At 39.1% G+C, this 13,407-nt stretch overlaps 1 protein-coding gene and 1 long non-coding RNA gene across 25 annotated transcripts in view; both read left to right on the plus strand.

Moving 5' to 3' along the window:
• The window catches only part of ANK2 (ankyrin 2), a 559,252-nt gene that overhangs the window by 190,301 nt on the left and 355,544 nt on the right, over positions 1 to 13,407 (plus strand). For 4 of the 24 annotated variants that reach the window (XM_043545384.1, XM_043545380.1, XM_043545389.1 and 1 more), the window contains exon 1: positions 3,910 to 4,113. The exons of 3 other annotated variants lie outside the window; for them this stretch is intronic. In XM_043545384.1, the coding sequence (XP_043401319.1) occupies positions 4,030 to 4,113 (84 nt within the window). In that variant the 5' untranslated portion in view covers positions 3,910 to 4,029. Of the gene's footprint in view, positions 1 to 3,871; positions 4,114 to 13,407 lie in introns of those variants that run through there. 17 more of the 24 variants (XM_043545370.1, XM_043545362.1, XM_043545369.1 and 14 more) reach the window with 10 other exon arrangements.
• Positions 4,128 to 9,464, plus strand: LOC122465479. Its single transcript, XR_006290377.1, has 3 exons — positions 4,128 to 5,952; positions 7,992 to 7,995; positions 9,452 to 9,464. It is a non-coding gene; the product is annotated as an uncharacterized LOC122465479 (long non-coding RNA).

Raw genomic sequence — 13,407 nt, forward strand, 5'->3', positions numbered from 1 at the left:
CCTCAGCTCAAGTGGCAAAGCAAATGTTTTTGGGCATGAAGTTCGTAGCATTGAAAACAAAACAAGCAATTCAGTAAGGAAGCATTTCTCACAAACTAAGAGAGCACTTATCAGATTAAAGGGATTGATTTAATTCTGCTGCAAGAGGATTCTTGAACACTTTCATGGGGACTAGCTGGCATGTTGTTAAGGAACTTTCAAAGAACTGTTCCATAATTTGCTTGCTGTTGTGTGTTTTTAGGGACTTCTGGATGTGTAATCCTTTGGCAGCTTTGTGAACAAAATTGAAACCAGGATTTATTCAGCCCCATTAAAGTTGTTTGAAGGGGGATGATTTTATACTGCTCCGTCTCTGTGGAGTACTATTTCCTTTAGTTTTTCATAGATAATTCCAGACTGCATAGGGACTAAAGTTAGCTATAAGAAGCCAACTAGCTAAATTCTCCATTGTCATAATTACTGGTTTGGGTCCATCTCAAATTAAACAGATCAAAAGACTAGTTACAAGGAGATACGGCCAGGAGAGTTTCCTTTCGTTGTTCCATCTGAACACCTAAACTCTCGTTCATGGGATCCTGGTGATCATGTAATACCAACCACTGATCTCATAATTGTTTTGTGGTCAGACTTCCTGTTGGAAGCTGATGGTTGTTTATCATGTATGTGATTGAACCATTCCACTGTTAGTGAGTTAACTTTTCAATCCCTGCACCATATAATTTTAAGGGCCTCCAATGTTAAAAGACTGACAGCTTGTATAGCATTTTGCCAGCTAATGCATTGTGCACTGGGAAGTGGACCCCATAAGATATAAACATGGGACCAGCAAATCTCTCCCACCTGGGGCTTCTTCCAGCCATCTGTTATCTAGGAGTATATTAAGCAGGCTGGCAGTTTGAAGAATACTGAGGAATAAGTGGGACATCCAACATCCTTTCTCTTTGACTTTAAGTTATCTGAGCCAAGTGAGGCATTATTAGTTCACATAAAATACGTTCAGTGATAAACAGTTTGACTCCCTATTTACTAAGTTTCATATTGTATTTCTGTGGTAACAGGATATAAGAAATTGTAACATGTCACAGAGTGTGAACATTATTTTCCATGACTGCTTGTAAGATCCTGTAGCCAAAAATGAATTCCCAGACTTGGAGAAAACAGGGAAACAGGAGTTAAGGTTAATGAGGATGTCATCCTTCAGCGAGTTTGTACCCTTCTAGCATCGTCTGTCCCATTAGTAGGTATTTGATATGCTTGTCACAACAAGCTTTTTCAATTTATTCCTTTTGGAATATTGTCACAGTATACCCGTGATTTCCCATAAGGGTGATGCTGCACTGCTGCCATTATAAGCTAACAGAACAGGGAAAACATCTGAGAAGAAATGCACACTGTCACTAGCAAAACACCTATTCTTAATATCTAATAATCCTCCTTTGTTTGCAATCTGGTCTTCTGGCCAGAAGTAGCTGCATCCCCCTATATTTTTGTGTTCTCAAAAGCTTATGTGAGGGTGGAGCTGTGAAAACTTTTGAAAGCCTACCTAATCAAAGTGAAAATCTCAGAAACCTGCTTCACGCACCCCTGATCTCACAAGCTCTCACTGATGCCTGGCCACATTGCAGTGACAGTAGCCTTGTTTTTTCCCTAGTCTTTCTCTTTTATCTGGCTTTAGCCTTCCACCATGAATAACTCTTGGGACTTCCTGCCTGTTTCCCTGGCTGTCAGAGTTCTCTGGCAGCCATGTTTTCGTCTCTCTTTTCCAGCTGGAAGATCACAGTAGATGTAGAATGTAGAGTGAAATTTGGGATAGCAGCTTCCATATTCTCGGGGGCCTGAGACAAGCCTCAGAGTTGAAGAGAGAGGTCTTTCTAAGTCAAGCTGCATCACTGCAATACAATATAGTCAATGATTCTTCAGTGATGCAGGGTGCTGTTTTTTCCAATGTCAATATTTTTATCTGTCTGGGATTTTCATAGTTTAAAAATCCATGTTTTTAAATTTATCCAGTTTTTGTGAAGTTTGCAAGAGAAATTCATACAGTAACAAAACAAACACTAAGTACCTCATACCAAGGCACATCAAGGAGCAGTTTTGTAGTTGGGATATAGATGTAAACAAAAGGTTTTAAAAGTTTAGGCCTACAAGAGAAAGGGACCGAAAGGGAAAACAGCTGAGCATTTAAGATAGAGCATTTAAAAATTACTCTAGCACATGGGTATTTTGCTTATGAGTTAAAAGCACGCCCATGTCTTTCTAGGTTTCACAAATGATTCCTGACACTAATAACAAATGACTTCTCCATGCTTTCCCCAAACATTTACCATGACAAATTACAGCTCTAATTATGGCATAACAGATGCAAAGTAATATTGTGTCTGCCTTCTTTGAGTTATCCCTCTCCTTACTTCAATATGAAGATTCCTACTTCTACTAAGAAAAAAAGTCACCTCTAAGTAGCTCTAAATAAAGAGTTACAGACTGCTGTTGCATATTGAACATATTGTTGTTATGATGCAGATGTTCATTGTGTTAGCAGCTGATTTAGTCATGGAACTGCACATTCATGCCTTATTGGTTCCTTTCCACTTTCTCACCCCTCCTCCTCCTCCACTGAGTAAGCAGTTAAAGTGACTTCTTCCTTTTGTTTCCCTCACCCTAGCTACTGTTAAGGAAGGAGGGCAAGTTTCTCTGTTTCTTTGTTCAGTAGTAAGTGGAACAGTATTTTTGTTAGCATATTCACTGGAAGAAATGAACTTTCTTTGCTATTCCTACATGCATTTACGTCGGCCCTTTCAAAACAAGGTGGGGGTGATTTAGTTTAGGCTATGAACTATTTGTTCACACTGTGGAAACCATTTTAGTATGATTTGGACTTAATCTCAACAATTCCACATGTAGTTTTCTTCGTCTATTGATGTTACAGCAGTGACTTCACTAATGTGCATGGGATTCAGGACAAGGGTATGTGTGTTTCTACTGCGCCTAGTACAACATGGAACCTATCTTGACTGGGGCCTCTGTCTGCTACTGTAATTGAAATAATAAATCTTAATCCATGAATTAGAGAGGTCGGATAGAATACTGGTGTCTATGCAGGGCTCCAGTTCTAACACAGGCAGAAAACTGTTATTGAAGTATTATGGCACCTGGGAATGGGAATTTTGCCCACTAAAGAATTGGATCCAACAAAATGTATTCATAAATTTGATTTAGATTCTTTGATTAGAATAAAACAAATCAGGAGTCTGTGCCCAGCAGGCATACTGGGTAAGAGAAGGTCTAGCTTCTAACATTCATTTCTTCCTTTCAGTGGAAAGAAAAGTTGATAGTGTGAAAGTACTAGTTAAATATGACTTCCATCTTTGTGGGTTTCTTTTCAAGTGGAACGGAATAACTGTAATCAGAATTTAATGTTCCAAAATTAGAATGCTCTCAGTAACCATGCTGCAAATCTGGAGTAAGAATTAGATGTGGGTTTACACCAGTGTATAACTGAAAGCAGAATTTTGCCAAATGCATCTTTCCTTTGCATAAAATGTAATGTACCCCCTTGGGTTTAGGAAGCACTGCAAAGTTGCTATAGTGATCTTATATGCCTTGTATCCGCTCTGCGTTGAAGTGCTCTCACATACAGGGATTCTTGTGCAGCCTTTTCCCCACATCTCATAAAAAAGGAGATTGTATCAAGCAACAGCTAGTCATCATGCTGATCCCTGCACCCTGTGCTAGACCCTGGCATTCTCAGTTCAAGGCTTTCTTCATTGTAAAGCATCCAGATTCTGTTGGTAATTGGTTGAATCAGATTTAACAATGCAGTCAGATAAACAGTTGTGGCAGCTGCTGCCATGGCAACATCATCATGCTCACCCTCCCAGTGCGCCCTCTTCCCTCCCCCACCAACACACACACACACAGACGTGCACACATACACCCCTCCTCTTCTCCAGCAAGTGACACACTCACTAAATGGTCTGTACAGTTGGGAGGGTTTAATGGCAGAGCTCTGTGCTTCCAAAACTGTTCAAAATGATGAATGGAGAAGCAGCCCAGAAAAGTGATGGTGGGGAGAAGTACAACGGCAGTAATCAGAGGAGGAAAAGACCCAAGAAGGTAATGTGAACAGAGACAGCAAAAATGTTGTGTGGGGAAACAGAGCGAGACTGTAGGAGTGGTTTGGAGACGAGGGATGCTGGAGCATCGAGCTTTGGTTGAAGTGCAGCGATATGTCTATAGCTTTCCACTTTCTCTTCCTCTGTAGGTGAGGGAAAGGCAAGCAGTACTGTTCGTTTGTTGATAACGTTGTAGTTTAATGTAGAGCTCATAATGGGTGAGCTGGCTGAGATTCTGTGATGTGTATACAGCTAAGGTGTGTGGTGTACATGAAGCTTAGAGAGGGATTTTGTTGCTGCCACTGATGGATGGCTCCATAGCTAACCTGGTGAGAAAGAAAATCCTAGGGTTTTTGGTGTGTCTTGAAAGGTGAACTAATAATGTTATGTTAACCAATCTGGGCAGTGAAGTGAAAGGCTTTTTTGACAAGCAGCAGCCTGTTTTGTTGCATTAGTCTTGACTTCATTAGACCGCAAATGCCTTTCAGCACTGGATTCAGTATGTCCCCTGGCAATTAGTTGTGACAGAAGAGATTTTTACACCTGGGCATGATGTCTCTGACTTAACTTTTATAGTTTTTTTTTTTTTTGAATGACTGCAAATTTACCTGCAAATGGATTTACCCACCTTTCATTTAATTTGCCAAGAAAGTTCTGTATTTCTTATGTTTGTTTAAGAAAATGGCTAAACAGAAGGTATAAAATTAATTTAAAAAATACAGTTCAGCATTTTGTATAGATCCCTGTAGCACTTCAGTGGTGAAAACCAATAAGGTAAAACTCTACAGCCACACCCAGTTTCCAAGACACTCTTTCTCTACAGCCAGGCTGTCTGAGTGACTGATTTAATTTTTACAGCTTCCAGTACCAAACAGTCGATCCCCTGACTTGAAGTAGTGTCCTTGTACAATTAAGACCACTGATTAAATCAACTAATTGCTCTTGACTATTTTTCTTTTCTCTTTCTTTTAATGTGAAAGAGTGCAGATGATCCTGCAAAATTGTAAAATGGCAGGTAAGGGAAAAACTTATGTCAGCCATTCATCCATGTTTTATTTATTAAGGGCTAGACTCTGCCTCTCATTGAGTAACATCTTATCCTCCAAGTAGTCTGATTTAAATTGGACAACCCATCTAGTAAGGTATTGCTCAAAGTGAGGCAGAATCTGGCCCTTAAAAACAGCTTGCAGTGAATATTCACTAATATATTTTGCAGTTGCCTTTTTTAAACCTGTATATACTTTATATTGTTATAACATTGTGTTCCAGGAAAATAAACCACTGTATTTTTAGAAATTGGATTGTATATGTTGGGTATAATGGAGACTAATTATCATAGGCCTTTAGAAAAAGGAGTTTGAACCAGTAAAGGAAGTCTCCTGATGAATAATAAATATAATATGTACCTTTATATTTCACAAAGCCTGTGTTTGAATAACTACAAGGATGTGACATAAGCCAGCCAAAGCAAGAGAACGGAGAGAAGGCTGAAACATCCCCACCCCACTCCACTGTGCCTGGAATATTGCCTGAGTCTGCACACAGTGGGGAATTTTATATAGCACGTCAGGTGTTAGCATTTCTGCCTCATCTTAACTCTAAATTTTAGGGCCACATTTTCAAAGGGCCTTTATCTGTGTGTATGTATGTAAAACTCATTTGTGTGTGCACCTGTGAGTATGTACATGCAGAGACGAGGTAATCAAGTGCAATTATATTAGACATTATTACTAGAGGAACTTGGAGCAGTCCTGCATTGGTAGAGAGATGGGCTAGAAGATCTAATAATATAGTTAGGTCTTTTCGATCTCTAATTTTTATGAGTTACGTCCGTTAGGTTGTCCCTAAAATGCTAATATATTCCAGTCTGCTGCTAGCCAAATGAATGCATCAAAATGTGTGTATTTAAAAAAAAAAAAAAAAAAAAAAAAAAGGTCCAGTGTCTCCCAGGGACTAATATATCTACATCTTTCAGAAATATAATAAGTGGCCACATAGCTCTTTAAAATAATCTCTTGATAATTTAAAAAAAATAATTTGAGCTATTTCAATTCAAGTACAACAAAATAATCTTTAAGCCTTATCTTCTTGGTAACTTTCCTTGCACATATTATAACAATGACTTGCATGCATTAGACATTGAGGCTTCAAGCCTGCAAAGGGTCCTGCCTGCATCCTGGACCCTTGCTTCCATGTGAAGTCTCCATGTGGCAGTATGGCTCAGCACATGAAGATTCCTTTGTCGACTCTGGGGATACATTGCTAGGACTTTGATTCAGTCAGATCCATGCAGGTGGATCTTCGTAGCTGCCTGGAGTCCTGCTAAAGTCCCTGGGCCTCCTCATAAGCTCAGGAATCCGACTGTATGGCTTACTGTGCAGGATTAGGGCCTAAATTTCTAGGTGAATTTTAAAAAATTTTTTTTTACACATTCAATGTGGCTAAATAGATTTTAGAATTTTTTTTACTCTGCCTAGAAGAAAATATTAATACTAAGAGTTAACTGAAGTCAAAAGCTTATATCAGAGAAAGATGGGATATATTAGAATGGTGGTGTAGGGGCAGCATGAACAGTTTAGCTCCTGTATTCAGCGCAGTGGGATGATTCTTAATGTAAAGTCAGCACTTTAGGAGTAACATACGTCATACGTGGAGCAGCACCTGTTGTCACTGGGCCTGTGCACCTGGTGCTTGTTGTAACACCCAACCTGTACAGTGCCATAGTGCTCATTAATTCCTATAATTACCCTGATAGCTCCTGGGGTGTCATCCTGTGGCATCGTGAGCATGTTCTGGAAGGTGCTAAGGGCAATGGTGAGTACTTACCGGAAGGTCTCAAACTGCCGCTGGCTTCATTGGAGTATGCTTGGCTTGGGCCATGAGTTGCAGGATTCTATGAAGTTAATTTCTTAATATAGTACATTATTTTCTTGGGAAATTAGTCTTTTGGTTTTTTTTTTAAATTGTAGCACCTCTCTGTTAGGAAAAGTCTGCCACTTCTTTGTGGCAAGTTAACTTGTTCCTGTTTCCAGTAATACAATCACAGATGGCAAGAGGATTTCTAAAACCCACGGATTTTTATTAAACTGGTGATCATAAAACACACAAAATGTATCATTGATGGATGCAGAAATGGTCTGTCTCACTTTAATAAAGACTCCCACTCTGAACACTTGCATTAGTTGTTCTTCAAGAGTGATTAACTTTAGGGACTGCCTCTCACTCTATGCTTGTAGTGTCAGGCACAATGAAGACCCAGTCTCAGCTGCGGCATCTAGGCTCCACTATAGTATAAATAATAAGAAAAAAATGTAATTGTTAGTTTTGTTTGTTGTTGTTTTATTTAAACAACCTAGGTGTAGTGTAGAATAGGGAATAATTACTTTGCAGATTGGCCTTATATTACTTAAGAGGACAAATCAATAACAAAGACACGAAGTCTGGTGTTTGCATTGCAGACCTACATGCAAGGCTCTGGGAGTTCTGAGAGAATGGCTTTTGCAGTTTGTTACATCAAAAATTGGTTTCAGAGTAGCAGCCGTGTTAATCTGTATCCGTAAAAAGAAAAGAAAAGTACTTGTGGCACCTTAGAGACTAACAAATGTATTGGAGCATAAGCTAAATCTCCCCACTATATTTTCCACTGTATGCATCCGATGAAGTGAGCTGTAGCTCACGAAAGCTTATGCTCTAATAAATTTGTTAGTCTCTAAGGTGCCACAAGTACTCCTTTTCTTTTTATCAAAAAATGGTTATTTGTTTATTTGAAGCTAGCCTGGTGTGATTAGTGTGTTTATTTTTCTAAACCTGAATCTTTCACCCTATTTTAAGCTTAGCCAATAGTTTCACATTTGCCATTTTTCATATTAAATCCTGCAGGTTTGTGCTTGCAAACATTGTAGACTGGCTTGCAGAGGTTGAATTATACTTACAGGCTGTTCAGTTTTAATGACTATAAATGTAGCTATTTAAACACTTACTCTATTAGTTTTGTAAATTACTTCATTTTTCCCTCCGCCAAATTCAGAGGAAAATTCTGTATCGATTGATCTCTATATTTGTGGAATACAAGCTAGTGAGGTGTCATAAATATTTATTAGTCAAAGCTGTTGTGAGCGCCATCAGAAGTAAATTTTTAACCAGTGGTCAGCCTTCCTGTAAAATCAATATGGAGATTTCTAAAATAATAGTTCCCATCTGCTGCGTTTTGTTTGCTCTGTTTGTTGCCTTTATTTTCCTTTAGCTCTTCCCCATCCAGTCTGCAGTAGTTGATTCTATCTCCCAATCTCTGCCATTGTTCCTGGAAACGGACAGGGTCTACACTACTCTTTGCACCAACAGATAGGCTCTTGCCTGGTTAGTTTAACCCTTCCCCCATCCTAGGAGAGAGTAACCTCTGCTAATCTCAGTGGAATGCTGGATTTTACTGCAAATTTAAAGGGCAGAAGGAGCTGGTGAAGAACAATTATGTTAAATAAATTATTTCTTTTTCTCATCCACATTTGAGTGGCTAAAATCGCTTGTACTAAAACTAAACCAAATTTAGCAGCTCTAATTTTAAGACCACTCACCAGTCTAGTGTGCTGATGAACAATTCTGGAAATAAAAGTAAGTTCTTATACTCAGTGGTTCAAATTATCCTCTCTCACCAGTTTTTCAGATCTGTACTTCCATTGGCTTCAGTGGCTCCCACTTTTCATAGGTGTAAGCAAGAGGAGAATTGGGTTCAGTGTTTACAATGGTGTTACTGAGATCAGAATCGGGCCCCCATCTCGTGTTCTCCGACAAGCTTTACAATATATTAGATTCTTGGTATGAAATTAACGGCATGGTCACAATTTCATTTCGGTCATATTTTTTCTTCAGGTTTGATTGCTGTTTGTAGCAGATAGAAACATAAAATGAAGAGAGTGTTGTGTTTATCTCAGTAGGCACTAAGGACATTCACCCATTGCAACAATGAAATTGATGATCATAGAGTTCCCTATTAATTACTACATACTGTGGGTAGTTTAATAACGGAAGTCAACAAAAAGAGAAACTGTAGTCAAGTTTGGTACATCCTTGGAGGTAGGTATGTACATGAGGGGTTAAAAGAGAACTATATTTTAATTTTAATGTACTATTTGAAAACTATTATTAGCTTTTGATTTTCTGTCTAGGGATGTTATGCTTAAGATAGAGTAAAATTCTCCTCTCTGTTCCACAGAGCAGTTCAGCTCAACTATGATATCCTATTCTCACTACTTGATCCAGTTTGAATTCTGTGCATGAAAGGAGAGCAGAATATTGGCTGAGATCATCTGCCTGGTGAACCTGAGAGGAGAAAATTGTTTAAGTAAAATCAAAGTGACAGAGTTCAACTAATGTTTACTTAAGCTTAAGTGGTGTCTTGCATTCTGTGATCTCCAAGTTCTTTCCAGTCAATCCTCCAACCCTCTGTTAACCCCATTTTAAAGAAGGAGAAGCTGAGGCACATTTAGTTAAATGATTTTTGCACAGGTCATGTGTGAGGCTCTAGCAGAGCTGGTAATAGAACTGTGGTGTCCTGATCTCCAGTCTCTTGATTTCACTGCTAGATCACAAAGCTGATGAAGAGCATATGGTAGGGAACACTTTCCTTTTTGTGACTTTATTAAGAACATCTTACGTTAATTACAAACCCACTCCTTATACAGTTATTGCTAGAGATGAACTGAAAACAAAACCACAATACTCCTGGACTGTTGAATACTCCTGGACTGTTTGATCAAGATTTGGACTTTGCACATCAGGCTCACCTCTAGTTATAGTACACCTCATTTTAGGTACCTATTGCAAAACTTTGTATAAAAATACAAATCCCTGTATACAGTGGGCTTGGTTCTCATTTATACCAAGGCCAATGAATACCAATGCAGCATTGTGAAGTGGCCTTAAAATAGACGTAAATGTGGCCTGAGAGCAAATGCGTATCAGACGTGTAGTGACTATTGAAGTTGAATTACGTGTAGCTTAATACACATTAGAGAAATTGGCATTGGTGTAACTACATCAGTGGGCAAGTTTCACAGGTATAAGCCCCACTTTGTCAGAGCCACACATCTACATTAGGAATTGGTACTCTTGGCAGCATATTGATATACTTATACCAGTGTACAGAGCCTCTGGCACCAAGGACAGGAACACATGCAGAAGACAAACAATGAGGACATATGAAGAACAAGACCTTGTACAATGCAGTTCTGGGCACTGTATAAATCATTGACAGCAATGAAAATGGTTATAGCGGAGTTGTACAAGATGCTTCTGCCACTGCAGTCAGGCAATGGGTGTGATATTACACTTTAGGAATGAGAGCATTAGCATGTAATGATCATTGTTAGCACTAATCAAAAGGGAAAATGACAATGGACAGCACAGCTGATGTTCTGACTTAACTCGGTTGTGTGGGAATGCAACACCTGCTACCAAAGAGAGCCTAATGGTAGAACCTGCCACCACCTAGGGACTACCAAAGGATAATGATTTAAATCAAAATTTTTTTGTTTAGTGACAGACCAGATCTTAGTAAAGCATTCCAAAAGTCTTAACCTGCTTCCACTGAACCTATTGGAGTTTCATTATTGACTTCTTTAGGTGTATGGCCGGGACCCAATCTAGTAAAATATTTAGGATTACATGAAAATTTCTTTCAGTGCTTAGCAATGTGATATGAAGTGCATAATATTCCATATCTAATGGAAAGCAACTCTTTTAGAGTTAGCATTACACTATTCAACACGTCCTCCTAGAGAGTGAATATTTCAGCCATGCTACTCTTGCCGCTAGCAGCCTCACATTGTTTAACCTGGATACTTTCCCCCATAGCCCCATGAGCACTGTTGCAATCTTGTCTTTAATAAACACAAAGCTCTTCTGATGAGCAATACTTTTTACAAGTAGTAGAAAAAAGTAGTAAATTTAGTACTGTATGTCTGTCTTTGTATGTTTCCAGGCTCCATGTTATATCTGCCATTTGTATGCTCAGGATTTTAAAATATTTTGTAGTAGTTCTATGCAACACTTTTCACTTTTTACTCCCTGCTTTTATCCTTGTGCTAACTAATTAGTATTATTAATTAGTCACCACAGTGACACATGTGGCTGTAGCATGCCTTTCACTGCGGCATGTAGCAATGTGGCTAGTGCTTGTACTCTACATGCCATCATAAGTGTAGACTTAGCCTTAGACAATCCATCCACCTAGATATCCCGAAATATGTGCACCCATTTTGCTCCCCAGACAGCCCCCATTCAGCATCTAGTTACCCACACGCACAGGTCCCAGTCTCAGCCTAGCAACCTCTACATACCCTCCAGTATCCCCATCAAGCTGCCAAGTTTTGTGCAGCTCTGTGACATACCCCGCCATCCCCACAATCGCTACTTGGGGAGGGTGTGCTGACCATAAGGTGAAGTTTGTGGCTATATGCAAACTTGCCAGTGCATGAATTGGCATATGACATGTATGGCAGACAAGTGTTTAAGGTAAAAATAAGGAACCCTGGACATTACAGGGTAAGAGGAGCAGAGGGAAGCTTGGGAATGAGAGCTTTTACCTTTTGCTTAAACTGCTGCGATTAGATATTTTCCAGTCTTTGCAAACTAAACAAGTTTCTGGTCTCGGTGAACAGAGGTGGTTTAGATCTACATTTGAAGTCATTGTGACTGCTTCTGAACTGAGTTGTTTGTTATTTCAAGTGCAATGGAAACGTCCCACTATATACTGCATGGATGCATGTCATAGACCATACGGCGCTCAGTCACTGTTCACAAACATCAGAATGCTGCCAGAAATGACCTCTACATGATAGATCAATTTTTCAGGTGTATACCAGCTCCTGAACTGCATGGACAAGACTTAAATTCATTGATATAGCCCACATGGTCACATACAAATCTAAGAGTTAGAAATGCAAATACCCAGTTTGCGTGTCCATTTTCCCCTTTGCGCATTCAGTAGAGATTGTGAAAATGAGGCCCTGTGTGTGTATTTATTTAATATTATGGCATTGCTGACTTATAGGTATTTTAAGCCAGTTGCCTGAACATTGTCCAGAAAATAAGATGCCCCCTCATAGACTTCTGGAAATACAAAAACAGTCCTTCAGAACAAAGATAAAGTACTTTGGGCAGGGCTGATTTAAACCCTAATGGATGCCTGCTTGAATTTTCTCACCTTTTGTATTGCTGCATCCCGCTGGCTAGCACCTATGCTTACCTACAGGTAAGTAAGCTGTGTCCAAGTTACCTTTGCTCTACAATTTAGCTGATGTGCAAATGTGAGCATACGCAAACATTTAAACATTCAGTCTCTGTATGAAGTGCTCTCTAGAGAGAGGGTCTATGTTGGCAATTTAGGCTCCGGAGGAAACAGCTGAATAAATTGCCGTAATTGTGGTTTGAAATGATTGTCTAGGTTAAACACCTTACAGGTTTCTACCATATGCTAAGTTGCTCAAAGCATAACTGTAGCTTTTATTTACTCCTTTGAGCAATGAATAGTATAAATAGCCTTGCATGACATATTCTTATGTACAGTGCTGTAATTGTTGGATCTGAATAAACTGCCTGTGTGAACTTGTGTATTGCTCTGAATCTACAGAATCATGTAAAATTGTGTGTTTTATGTTAAATACAGTCTGTTCACTGTGATAACCTGAAAGATGTGGCAGAACAATGTTCAAAATATAGTTAGACCATATAATCACTGCACATTACTGTCTCAAATAGTTCAAAAATACGGTACGTATAAGAGAAGGTTAGAAAAATTCATATTCTTTTCTACAGAAACAATTCTGGTCTTTTTGGTGATTCACTGTTATGTTAAAAAAATTGCTCTCATGTAGTTAACTTGTAGTCAAAAGGGTCTGTTATTCCAGTATTACAGTTACATGCTGCAACTACTCCGTGTCTCTATCAAAGGAAGAACAGACACCAGAATATGGATTAAAGTATCGTAAGTTTATAGCAGGGGTGGCCAAATTAACTGACCCTCTGAGCCACATATGATAATCTTCAGAAGTTTGAGAGCTGCAAGATACAAACAACCTTTACACATGCATTTTAAAAAAATATTAACATCCTACTTACTGTATCACGGCTAATTACTGCTAGAGCTAGAGGCCTTGTGGGTCTCCATCCTGGTCATAAGTCTTTGGAAATCTGGTTGATATGTTGTCAAGGCGGTACAGAGGAGCTTGGTCAGATGTTGATTTGTAAGGACTGCACGATGTTTTGATTTTACTCACAGTGTCATGGAGTATGGCAATTC

This window comes from Chelonia mydas, chromosome 4 (genome assembly GCF_015237465.2).
Source record: "Chelonia mydas isolate rCheMyd1 chromosome 4, rCheMyd1.pri.v2, whole genome shotgun sequence".
Lineage (NCBI taxonomy): Eukaryota > Metazoa > Chordata > Testudines > Cheloniidae > Chelonia > Chelonia mydas.